The sequence below is a fragment of the Mus caroli genome, unplaced genomic scaffold (assembly GCF_978045245.1).
Source record: "Mus caroli unplaced genomic scaffold, Mus_caroli_1 scaffold_2, whole genome shotgun sequence".
NCBI lineage: Eukaryota > Metazoa > Chordata > Mammalia > Rodentia > Muridae > Mus > Mus caroli.
This window is the reverse complement of record NW_028227257.1, coordinates 87,592,441-87,605,288: the sequence shown is the minus strand read 5'-3', so window position 1 is coordinate 87,605,288 and position 12,848 is coordinate 87,592,441. Positions and strand designations below refer to the sequence as shown.

The 12,848-nt window shown below is 47.4% G+C and overlaps 1 protein-coding gene across 1 annotated transcript in view; it reads left to right on the top strand.

The window, feature by feature from the left end:
* Positions 1–7,753, top strand: part of Syt13 (synaptotagmin 13) — a 41,379-nt gene extending 33,626 nt beyond the window's left edge. Inside the window, exons 5-6 of the mRNA XM_021156263.3 lie at positions 2,999–3,128; positions 5,061–7,753. Coding sequence (XP_021011922.1) covers positions 2,999–3,128; positions 5,061–5,365 — 435 coding nt within the window. The 3' untranslated portion in view covers positions 5,366–7,753. The remainder of the gene's footprint in view (positions 1–2,998; positions 3,129–5,060) is intronic.
* Positions 7,754–12,848: the final 5,095 nt, after the last annotated feature.

Sequence of the window (12,848 nt, the reverse complement as noted above, 5' to 3'; positions counted from 1 at the left end):
AGGCAGTAAGCCACAGCTGCAGCTGGAGCCCTGTCCTCAGGCTCATCCATCTTACTGTCATCACTTGCTGCAGCTGTCACTACTCCAGAGCTAGCCAGGAGCATCTCTTTCCCTCCGGGTAGTGGTGTGTAGGAGCCATTCAGCTTCTGGCCAGGTCAGGAATCCCACCCAGATGCAGACTGAGGGCTGATTTAAAGCTGGTAAGAGAGTCTGCAGTCTCTGTAAACCAGATGTTTTTGTTTTGTTTTGTTCTGTTCCTTTTTGGGCTTGAATGGGTTAACAGAAGCAGCAGCAGTGCCCCAATTCCTGCCGGAAGACATTTAGCCATAAGTGTCATGTGCGTCATTGGGGACAACAGAGCACCCCACTCTGAGGGCAGCCTGGAGTGATTCACTGAGCATCTAAGAGAAAAGGCGGTAGTGTGAGACAGGAAGAGGGAGGGGGGGAAAGCCTCCTTGCTTTTCCTTTGTGGTGCTTTGAGACTAGAGCCAGGTGTGGCTGCAGTTCTCTTGTGTGGTGACATCCACATGGCTGGGCCTGGTTTTCACTCTCACATTCGTCAAGAGTGCAGACCTGCTGAGGGGTGGAGGGCAGAGGGCTCAGGCCTGGTCATCTGTAACAGCGGCCCAGGACAGCTGTGTCACTCTGATAGGTGACCTTGACGGCTCTGCTGCTCCCGGGCTATGTGTTTGTCACCTGTCCCCAGACGTCACTGCCTCCACTGTGACATGAGAACAAGAGGACATTCACCTAGGAAGCTGGAGCATTGACTGGGACTTAGAGCAGACTCCACGGGAGTCTCAGATTTGCTGTGTCATAGCTTCAGATTTGCTGTGTCATAGCTACTGACCCGGGAGGTAGCTCCCACCTGGTTCTCCCAAGGAGAATGAGAACTTCAGTGCCCTTCCCAAGGTCACGGCCAAGATTAAGAGAGATGTCTGAAAATTTTCTGGCAAACATGTATTTTGTATCCAGTGCATGCCTAGTGCCAGGGATGTGGAATGAACCTGCAGTCTGGGGGGGGGGACAGGCAACACAATTGGGTGGAGCAGAGTGTTCGTGTTTAATAGACCATGGCTGTCTGCACTCTTGTCACACCAAGAGTCCCCAACACTCCCAGATCAATTTGTCATGTGACTAGCCATCTATATCTAATTAAACTTCTACTGAAATCTCAAGGCCAAAGCCTGCCTCTGGGCATCTCAACAGACCGGGATAGACCACAAGCTGCCTCAAGGGTCCAATTAGCAGGGACAGGATTGGAGGCAGAGCAGGAAAACTTGTTTCCCGACTGCTTAAGAAAGCTGTCTGCCTTCCTGTCCTGAAGTAGCCCTGAGATGGCAGAGGCAGGACAATTGTGGGCACAAAGGTGTGGGTGAGGTTATCTCACTTCTCTATAGGGGTATTGCTACTGCTTTGGGGGTTCAGTTCCCAACATGAGGTAATGGCCTGCAGGTTCCTCAATTCTTAAGATTAGAAACAGAAGAGGAGAAAAATTAGAGGAGCAGAAGAGAAGCAATTAGGGTAGAGACCTGGATTCTCCCTCAAGGGCATAGGATAGTTTCCAAAGGATCCCCTGGGAAGAATGAGCCTTTGGGGTCATGGTAGAGACATTTGTCCTGGATGACAGGCATGCTCTGAGGCAGAGGGTGTGCTCAGAGCACACAGCAGGGCTCCACTATCCACAGCTGGGCTCTTGCCAGTTTGACTGAAGGAAGTAAAGGGCTCTGTGACCACTCACCAGTGACCTCAGTGTTTGGGTAGGGGATGGGCTCCCTACGTCCTCTCACTGAGCAGCAAAAAAGGACAAAATCTGGGGCCTAAAAGCTGTGCCACAGGTCAGGGAGGGCTTCATTCAAAAGACTTGGCAACAGTTCACACTCCTGCAGGAAGTTAATGGGGGGCACTGTAAATCAGTACACGGGGGTGGAGCTTGGGGGCACTGGGGTTGGGGCTTGGGGTGCTGGAGGTGGGGCTTGAGGGCACTGGGGGTGGGGCTTGGGGTCACTGGGGGTGGACAGAGACAGAGTGTCTCAAGCCTATTCTGACTATGACATGCCACTCAGCTGTTCTTGGTGCCCAGCCTTGTGCTGATGTTGCTGGTTCCTGTTGGTAAATCCAGTCCCTTTTAAGCATTAGGACATGCCACTTCATTGGTGATACTAGCCTGCAAAGCCTGAGTTGTCTCTTCAAACAAAGACATGGACAACTTGGGCCTAAAGAAACGGCTCAGTGATAGAGAGCTCCAACCACTCCGAAAGAGGACCCATGTGCCAGCATACATGTTTGGTGACTCACAGATACCTGTAAGCCCAGTTTCAAGGGATCTGATGTCACCTGGTCTCTGAGGGCACCTGCATTCACACATGCACACCCCAGCACACAAATACAGATAATTTAAAATAAAGAAAAGCAAGGGGAGAAAAGCAATAACCCTACTCCCCCCAGGCTCCTGGTGGGTCCATGATATGACTCTCAAACTGGGTTCCCTAGGACCCTAGACATCTACCAAGGTATGTCCTGAGTCTAGGCAAAGGGTGCAAAAGGAGAGAGTCCCCCTGCTTTCTGCCCTCAATGTAGCATGAGAGGGGACTATTTTCTGCTTATAAGTTGAATTTAGAGAGAGAATGTGTGCCAGGGCATGGCGGCTCATGCCTAATCTCAGCACCTAAGAGGCAGAGGCAGGTGAATCTTTTACATTTGAGGCCAGCCTGATCTACATAATGAGTTCTGGGCCAGCTAGGGCTACATAGTGAGAACCTGTTTCAAATAAATACACATAGAGTGATGACATATGGTAGACCACGTTCTCCTGTTGGCATACACGTCAGCCTCCTCCTCTGGGCCCTGCTGCCTTGTACAGTGGTAAATAAACGACCCTTTGGTGAGTGAACCCTGGGATGTCAATGGGGTATGAGGGCAGTGTGACTCTAGCCTTGGCTTCAATTGATGGATCAGAAGGCAAGCACAAATGCAATCTCTACCTTTCTGTGTTCAGGAGCCATCTGCAGGGGCCGGGGAGGTCCTTCTGTCAATCAGCTACCTCCCAGCAGCCAATCGCCTCCTGGTGGTGCTGATTAAAGCTAAGAACCTCCACTCCAACCAATCCAAGGAGCTTCTGGGAAAGGGTAAGTGAGGGTGCAAGGAGACAGGCGGGATATCCCAGCTCTGGGATACAAGCAGAAGGCAGTGGTCCTGGTGTAAAATGGAGATGGGTGAACCGGGATGTAATAGGAGTCCCATAGTGAACTCACCCTCAGCGTCTGTTGCTAGTTCTGATGGACGCACTCATGCCTTTAAGTTCTCTCACCTCTCTGCTAGTGATTTCAGACCCTTCCCCTCTCTTCTCCATTCCAAGCCTTGGCCAAATGCCCCCTCCCATACATACCTGCTGAACTTGGCTCACAGCAGGTGATGTGTGGCTATGAAGGTAAAGGCTGGGGTTTAAGAAATCTGTGATATAGATGCCCAAATAAACCTATTCATAAAAGGCTATGGGTGCCTTCTGATACCTGGACACAGGTCCCTAGTTGTGAGGACGGAGTAGGATCTCCTAGAAAAGCAGAAAAGCAGCAAGGATAGGCTGGGACCTACCTACACAGGGAACGGACTGCTCATTGCAAGATATCAATAATACAGAAATCATCTTTATGTATTAAAGTTAAAAAATACGGGTTCACCTGTGCATTGCTAACAGGTCTTGGGTAAATGAAATCAGGAGGGCTGGTGTTGCTATAGTCCTGAGCCACAGGTCAGAGGCTGATGCCTGGCTTCATCCCTTCTAGTCAATTCTGTCTTTTTTTTTTAATAGCTCCCATCAGGACCATTACAGAAGAGCACTTTGTGTCTGAAATATCTCTGTAGAAATAACAAACTAACCACCCAGGGGCGATAACGATAGCAATAAATACAAAGTAACAATTATTCTCACATTAGCTTGGGCAACCTTGACTAATGAAAACAAACGGTCCTAAACTGTGGAAGCTTGCCTGCTGACTTGTGAATTTCCTGGGGACCTGAGGCCAGCGAGCCTGCCTTCACCCACTCTATAGTAAATCCAGGTCCTCAAGTAAAACTTAGGAAAGAGACGTATGAACAAAACTCAGCCAAGCCAGGACCATCTTAACAGTAAACACATAGGCTTGACTGGACAATGGAGAAGCTAAAGGTGGAGAGAGCTTTTGTCTGGTCTGATTTGATAGCAAACTAGAGGACATTTAAGCCCTTGCCCCTGACTTGGTTTGTCAAGTCACTTAGAAAGGGCTATGGTCAAAGTGGTTCCCCAGAGGCCATCTGACATGCTCAGGTCTGAGCCACCCACTGACCTCATATGTTCTGTGACAGGCTAATGTAATCTCTAACGTGAAAATCTAATAAATGCCAACTTCTGGAATCTCCTGACCACTAGCGGAGAACTCTACTCCATGAACACTTGGTTTTATGTTGTATAAAAGTATCTTTAGGCTGGGTGTGTAAGAGGCACACGAAAGCATAGGGGTACAGGCCTGGAATCCCAGCTTCTGTGAAGGCAGGAAGACCCCAAGACCAGGGTTACCTGGGCTGCAGAGGAAGTTTGTGACCAACTGTAGTGACTTGGTATAACCCTGTCACCAAAGGAAAAGAGAAAAGAAGGCTGGAGATTTGGCTCAGGGCTAGAATGCTTGCTTAATATGTGTAAAGTCCGAGGTTCAAGGCAAAAGATTTATTAAATGAATGTTATGCTTACACTTGAGACCCAATTCCAATTTGCATAATATATGCAAATATCCCTTAGTCTGTAAAACACCCCAAATCTGAAATGTTTATGGTTCTAAACCTTACAGAGATAGGTATTCATCCTGTATGGCCAGTCTTCCACATTCTAATGCAAGTTCTAGACACGCACCTTTGTCTGTTTTCCTATCTCTAGACCGGTTCCTGACATCTGGTAGATACTTAATACCGTTGAGAGAATGCACGGTCCAGTGGAGGTGTAGGGAACCCCAAGAAGGAGTAGTATTCCAGATCCTAGCAGCTCACTTGCTCCCCTACAACTTTCTTTTCTCTGTACCCCTCCCTAGATGTGTCTGTCAAGGTGACCTTGAAACACCAGGCTCAGAAGCTGAAGAAGAAACAGACAAAACGGGCCAAGCACAAGATCAACCCCGTGTGGAACGAGATGATCATGTTTGAGCTACCGGATGACTTGCTGCGGGCATCCAGTGTGGAGCTGGAGGTGCTGGGCCAGGGCGAGGAGGGGCCGAGCTGCGAGCTGGGCCACTGCAGCCTAGGCCTGCATGCCTCGGGCTCTGAGCGCAGCCACTGGGAGGAGATGCTAAAAAACCCACGCCGGCAGATCGCCATGTGGCACCAACTGCACCTGTAGTCAGCCGCCTGCCACCGGCCACTGACCATCTTTCTTGGACACAGTCATCTTCCAGGCTCAGCTGTCAGTCATCCCTCGTGCTCTGTCCACATGCCTATACCCAAAGACAGATGCAGACGTGTTGGCTGAGGCCAAGACCTCATCCCTCTCTTACTGTATTCCCAATACTGAAAAGTGAGCGGTGGCGCCAGGACAGTGCGTGGGATTGGCACTCAGAAGACAGCATCATACTCATCTGTGTTGTGGAAAAAGATGTGTGCCAGGTACCCTCAGTAGGCAGCCCCTGCTCACATTGATCTGAAGCAGCGGTTCTTAACCTGTGTATCACGACCCTCTATCTCCAAAAAATATTTACATTATGATTCATAACAGTAGCAAAATTACAGTTACAAAGTAGCAGTGAGAACAATGCTGTGGTTGGAGATCACCAAAACACAAGAAACTTTCTTATAGGGTCACAGCACTAGGAAGGTTGAGAATCACTGGCTGGCCAGCAGGTCTCTGGGCCACTGGGGGGGGGGGGGCATGCCACACTGATGTTCCGGGTGGAATACACAAGGCTTCTGTCCTTAGCTAGCACAGGGGTTCTGGAGCAGAGTAGGAGGGGCTGCGCTTGATAAGATCCCTTCTCCCCTATCCAGGCAGCCTTTCCACGTGATCTCCGGGGGCCCAGCACCAGGACAGTGTGAAGGCAGGAACTCTCTGCTTACTTTATTTCTCCTTTTTTATGTTTCTGCTGTTCGTATTCCACTCTCGAGCTACATTGTGTGTTTTGACTGTTTTATTTAAGGGGTTGGAGTGGGTAGTGTTTGTTTTTTTATCACACGTAGAGTGCCCGTCCCCTGGCAAGCCTAGGTTGCCACTCCTCTGGAGTGTCTGTGGCATTCTGAGGACAGCTGTCATGTCACACACACACACACACACACACACACACACACACCCGCTGACTCCGTGTGACAGACCTGTCCTTCTCAGTATGCCCGTACTTCAGGACGAAGTAGCTCTGAGCTTGGCTTGTTCCATCTGGCTATGTAAACGAGGAGGTAGATGAACTTTAAAGAGGAAACGTGGTCTCTTGATAACATGCCTCCCTCCAGTTTGGGGGACATGCCCCTTTAACTTGGAAATAACAAAAAGCTAGGTTTGATTGCCCCTGTTGATATTTCCAATAGATGCCCCACTAGGAATCAAATAAGTAGCTAGCTGCAGGGGTAGATACTTGTGAGCCAGAATTCGAGTTGTCAGTACTTCCTTGCTCCACAGCGCCTCAGTGTGGCCACCTATAGCACAGCACCAATGTCATGGGAGCTTGCCAGTCCAGCTTCAGGAGGTAAGCAAGAGGCATCTTAGTGGGCATCAATTGTTACTGGTCACTTGGTGGCACTTCCTGGCTCCTCCGTTGGCTGTGCTTCTTCTCCATAACCGCCTCTGTAAATTGCTCCGAGATGTTAGATTGGTGAACCAAAAACTTTCAGTCACCTTTGACGTCAGCTTAATCTGTTTCCAGCCATGCCTGTAAGTCACCTCCGCATCAGCTTGGGAAGGAACCTATCTATGTCTTTGCCAGGGAGTGATTTCTGGAAAGAGGTGGAAATAAAGTGAGAGGCCATTCCAGGCTGGGCTACTGCTGGGAGGTTAGGAGTTCACCCCAGTCCTCTGTGAATCCTCTCCCAAAGACAGCTAGGCATCTATTTGTTGAGTGTTTGTCCACCAGGACCGTGCATGTGTCTGCCCATTCTTATTAGAGAAGGCTCTGGGGGGCGAAACATCAGATAAGAGGAGTCCGGGACTGCTGTTCAGGCCGGCAGCTCTCAGATGTAAAGGGGCCCCGGGGAAGGGGCAGTGTCTGGCCTGAACTGAGGTGGGAGGAGTCTTTGGAGGAGAAAGTTCGTCCTGTGCAGTGCTTCTGCCCTTGCTGTTTCCTGTTGTTAGATGCTGCGTGTTCGTGATGCCATCCCACATAAAAGCACAAAAAGTCGCATGAGACATCGTGGTCACATGTCTGGTTACACTTTGGAGCACAAAATCTTACAGTGGTAAATAAATTGTTTTCCAATGGGGTTGGCAGCCCAGTGTTTCTCTTTGTTCCTTTTCATTAATATTTTAGATGTATAAAGTTCAGAAAAAAAAATCTCGTGTATCAAGCACCCATGAACCTCTGCCAACTTCAATAAACCTTGACGACCACAGTTGAATTTCCTTCTTGTGCCCTATACTGAGAAGACCAGGATCTTACATTATTCTGATTTGTTATTCTAAGCCTTCCTTTATATTTTTACTAAATGATCATTTGGTCCCTGAGCACTAGTGAGTATTTGTGTGTTTCCAAGTTTTACTTCAATTCTTAAATTGCATCACACTCTTTTTGTTCAACATTAAAAATTTAAGCTTCATGCAGACATGTGGCTCTAATTAACTTCTCTTTCACAACTGTATAATATTCCACTGTATGGATCTGCCACAGCCCATTCTATTGATGTACATTTAAATCTCTCTCTCTCTCTCTCTCTCTCTCTCTCTCTCTCTCTCTCTCTCTCTCTCTCTCTCTCTCTCTGCTGTTGTTTCCCATGTACATGCATCGTCTCTTGGGAGAAATGTCTAAAAGTGAGTGGAGCTGCTAGGACAAATAGAAAGAAGTGTGTGTGTGTCTGTGTGTGTGTCTGTGTGTGGGATATGTTTGTGGGTGTAGGTGTGTGAGTGTTTGTGGGGGAGTGTGTGTGTGTGTGTGTGTTGGAGCTTTGACTTCATTCCTGGTAAGGAATATCCAGTGTGTTCTTGAGACTCTTCAAGACCCCCCCCAGCACCCCATCAGTGGAGGATCGAGGAAACAGAGGACAGACAGAGGCAATGGCCTCCTGGAATTCTGCCACCCTAAGCCACCCAGGTGACCCATCTCAGCTCTGACCTCTGAAGGAGGTGTCTTGAGAGTAAGAAAAGGATATTTGATTTTTATTTGAAGGGTCCACTTTATCTTATTTCTGAGACAGGGTCTTTCTATATATTTATTCCTGGCTGTCCTGGAAAACTCTTTGTAGACCAGACCGGCCTTAAAATCACAGCTATTTGCCCACTTCTTCTCCCCGAGTGCTGTGATTACAGAGATGTGTCATCATGACTGCTCAAATTGGAAGGTTCTTAACCAGGAAAGAGATCAGTCATATGATATTTTCACAATGAGTCCTCACTTTTATACTTCCTATTCCCATTATTACATCTTAATGGCAACTGGGGGCATTTGTATTTCTGTAATAAGATGGGCTAAGTGGACTTTATTCTACACAGCCAAATAGTATTCACTATAATTCACAGGTAACTAACTGAAGACAGCTCACTGGAGCCCCAAACTAATGTTTGCTTATGGCTATCTATAAAAGAGAAAGGGTGGGGGTTACTGAATCAAGGGCTTTCCAGTGAAGTGACCTCAACAACAAATCATGCTCACCTCAGCCTGGAGCTGAGTCAGAGCCACGACCATGTAACACTATGTGGTAACTGTCCCTGGCCACTATTAGATCTCCACGCTAGGTAACTGCCTCTGCACCTAAGTGCCCATATCTATACAATTATTTTGGACTAAATGACCTGCAAGCTCCTTCCAGCTTTAACCTTTTTGTAGTTCTGTGTCTTAGTTAGGGCCATGGCTATGATGAAACAACATGACCGAAAGCAACTTAGGGAGAAAGGGTTTATATTTGGCTTACATATCGCACACATCACAGTCCATTGAGGGAAGCTAAGGCAGGAACTCAAACAGGGCAGGAACCTGGAGGCAGGAGCTGATGAGAAGGCCATGGAGGGGTACTACTTACTGGCTTGGTCCCCATGGCTTGCTCACCCTGCTTTCTCATAGAAAGAAGGGCTAGTGTCAGGGGTGGCACCTCTCACGATGGCCTGGCCATCTCCCATCAATCACTAAGAGAGAAAATGCCCTACAGGCCAGCCTTGCAGACTGATCTCATGGAGTCGTTGTTCTCAACTGAGGTTTCCTCCTCTCAGATAGATGCCTTTTAGCTGTGCCACATTGGCATAAAACTAGCCAGCACAGCCTGGTAACAATTTGGTTCTCACAGATCTTTAGTTTACTGTCTCCTGTAGAAATAAAAGGAAACGTGCTCTCTCTGCCCAGCACTGGATAAAGCTTTGGCATCTGCTACAGTTCCTCTGAAGGCTACTGATGCTCCCCTGAGCATGGCACCTGAGGCTCTGAGAGAACTGGGTCTCATCTGTGTCTGACTGCTGCTGGGCACTTGTATTTTTGCACCCAAGAGTTCTTACATTTTAGAGCTAGTTGGATGCCACCATTTGGGAGATCCCCTTTGGAGCACATTCATCTCTCTCCAGAGCATACATCTGCCAGGAATATAATCAAGAGATGGAGAGGTTGGATGCTAACTTCGTGCTGAAGAATGTTCCTCCCCACCCCCACCCCTGAACTCCCCTTGCAGGTGAGTCAGCACAAATGGTCCCTGATACTGGGGAACTGTGTAAGTAACTTATATTCACCAGATGTAATTGTCATCTAGGAGGCTTACTGTTGAATAAGTTCACCCTTTCTAGTTCTTTCTGAGCTCTGGTTTGCTGGTTCAACTCAGATGTTCTGGCTCAAAACGCCTCTCCAAGCTGGCTGATTCAAACTGGCTTCTCTCAGCTTCTCGCTGAATTGTTCTGCTTAGGAAACCTGCCTCTAAACTCCATGAACTGAACAGACTTGAACAAAACTCAACAGGACTGCCCTCTATTCTCAACTGCCCTGCTTTTAGGTAGCTTCACTTTCCTGTCTGTCCTCATGAGAGTTGGGTGCATCCTATCCCTGACTCATTCTGTCAGATCTTTCTCTGATTCGTCACTTTGTCTGCCTCTCAATTAGATGTCATTTTCAAACATGGCTGCTTTCCTACAAAACAAACTTACCTTTATTGTTAGGGATCAAAGATGTATACTAACGGTGTGTCTGTATTCCAGCCAGATCACACTGTGATCCAGATCCTGTCTGCATTCCAGTCAGATCACATAGACCTAGAAGGTCTTTGGATACGATCTCTTGCCAGGGCACCCATGTTGCTGGATTAAAATTCCTCTACTGGAAACAGATGTTATCATGGCAACTAGTCTAGTGGTGACCACTGTGATGAGAGCTTAGCTCCCAAGGAGTGTGGTCTTTGGCTGGGCATTGTCGTTTGTCAGAGATGTCTCCAATTTCCTGATGCTCTTTCCAGAGATTTTGAGACAGCTTGTTGGCAAATGTGGGTGGCAAAAGTCCTACTTCAGAAACTTGGATGCCATCCAGGGACAAACAAGGAGAACCTGCTTTTCCAGCCCAAAGTAATAAATCCAATTTCTCTTTAGCCCCTCTTGCTTGGTGGTTCAGGTGAGATAAACAGATGTGAGCTGAGAAAAGAACCCCAGTTGAAGCAACTCTAGCCAGCCAGGGTGTGGTAAACATGGCTTGGCCCGCCTTGCCCTCTCCCCATTCCCCCTACCTTGCTAAAAATCTTTAGATTATATTCCTAAAGTTACCCACCAAGGTCTATTCCAATATTTGGCCATTTCTCCCTCCTGAGGCCAACTACAATGTCTAACTATCAAAGTACTGAAGTCCAGCAATCAAAAACCCTTGTTGGCTCACCTAATTAACATGCCCAATTAAAATTAAACACCTCAGGCTGGAGAGATGGCTCAGCAGTTAAGAGCACTGGCTGCTCTTCCAGAGGTCCTGAGTTCAATTCCTAGCAACCACACGGTGGCTCACAACCATCTGCAATGGGATCCAATGCCCGCTACCTGTGTGTCTGAAGATAGCTACAGTGTACTCATATACATAAAATAAAATAAAATAAAATAAAATAAAATAAAATAAACACCTCATCCTAACATGGGGGTTCCCCTTTTACCTTTATAAACTCTACTCCCCTATGAGCCCTGTCTATCTCCTTTCTATCCAGAGGCAGTCCTTTGACCCCCTCTGGACAAATATCTCTTCCCTTTCTCCCCTATTCCCTTCCTCTTCTTCCTCATCCTCTATCTCCTGTCTTTGTCTCTTTTTCCCTATTCTCTGTCCATCTGGGAGAAATAGACCTCCTTTACGCTGAGAACTTGGCGTTGGGGCATCTTGTTGTTGGTGAGCTGACTCCAGCACACCAATGCTCTCTCTGAGGAGGAGATGGTGGTTCCCACTCAGGATAAGGTATAGACTATCCAAGTGTCGGGCATTGCCAGTAATTCTAGGAGATGAGAACCCCAATACTTCCTGGCATCCATTTCATCCTGATCAAAGAGGATACAACGGAAATAGAAAGATAACCATTCCCAACAGACCTCAGCTCTGTGCTGAGCAACTGAAGATGTAGACTGGGATTCATCGTTTGTCCAAGGTTGTGTGCTTCTTATTCTTGTTCTTCTCGTTCTTGTTCTTCTTGTTGTTCTTGTTCTTCTTCTTGTTGTTCTTGTTCTTCTTCTTGTTCTTCTTGTTCTTCTTGTTCTTGTTCTTCTTGTTCTTGTTCTTCTTCTTGTTCTTGTTCTTCTTCTTGTTCTTGTTCTTCTTCTTGTTCTTGTTCTTCTTGTTCTTCTTGTTCTTGTTCTTCTTCTTATTATTATTATTATTATTATTTTTTTTTTTGGTTTTTCGAGACAGGGTTTCTCTGTGTAGCACTTCCTGTCCTGGAACTCACTTTGTAGACCAGGCTGGCCTCAAACTCAGAAATCCACCTGCCTCTGCTTCCCGAGTGCTGGGATTAAAAACATGCTTCTAAGAGACTGGAGAATTCTAATATGGTATTGTCTCTCCATAAAGTCAAGGCTCTTAGGATATATCCAGTAGTCATGCATCCCTACTTGAAGGCCACTTAGAAGTATAGGTTATAGTCCCCAAGTGTTATCTGGAACTACAGAGACCAGACAAGGCTAACTTACAAAGATCTGGGAAGATCTTCCCCAGGGTGGCTAAGAGATGCTTGGTGGCTTGGCTGGGATTCTGTCCAAGGGCAAGAAAAAGGAGCATAGGCAAACTTTCTGACTTCTCACTTTGCAGGGAAGGGACTGGGTCAAGACCAGATGTCACCAGAAGTCAAGTTCATGATTATTCTGATTGCACGAGGAAACCAACACAGATAGGCAATGAGGAGGACCCCAGAACTCAAGCTGGCACTGGGCTCCTCTGAGGAGCTGCTAACAGCTCTCCATCCTGTTAGCATACGCCATTTCCTGCCTACTTGGTAACAGGCACTACCCACCACAGAGTGAACCGCCTCTACTTTTCCTCATGGGCATTGCTTAGGAAAGGGAACACCACAGAGAGAGGGGGAGGAGAGAGAGAGAGAGAGAGAGAGAGAGAGAGAGAGAGAGAGAGAGAGAGAGAGAGAGAGAGAATGAATTGTATAAAGTGGCCATAACTGGCATTTGCCACAACCTGCTGCCATACTGGAAACAACTGTCTCAGGCACAGGGCTCAAGGTATCAACTAAGTTTATCAGATAGATAAAAATAG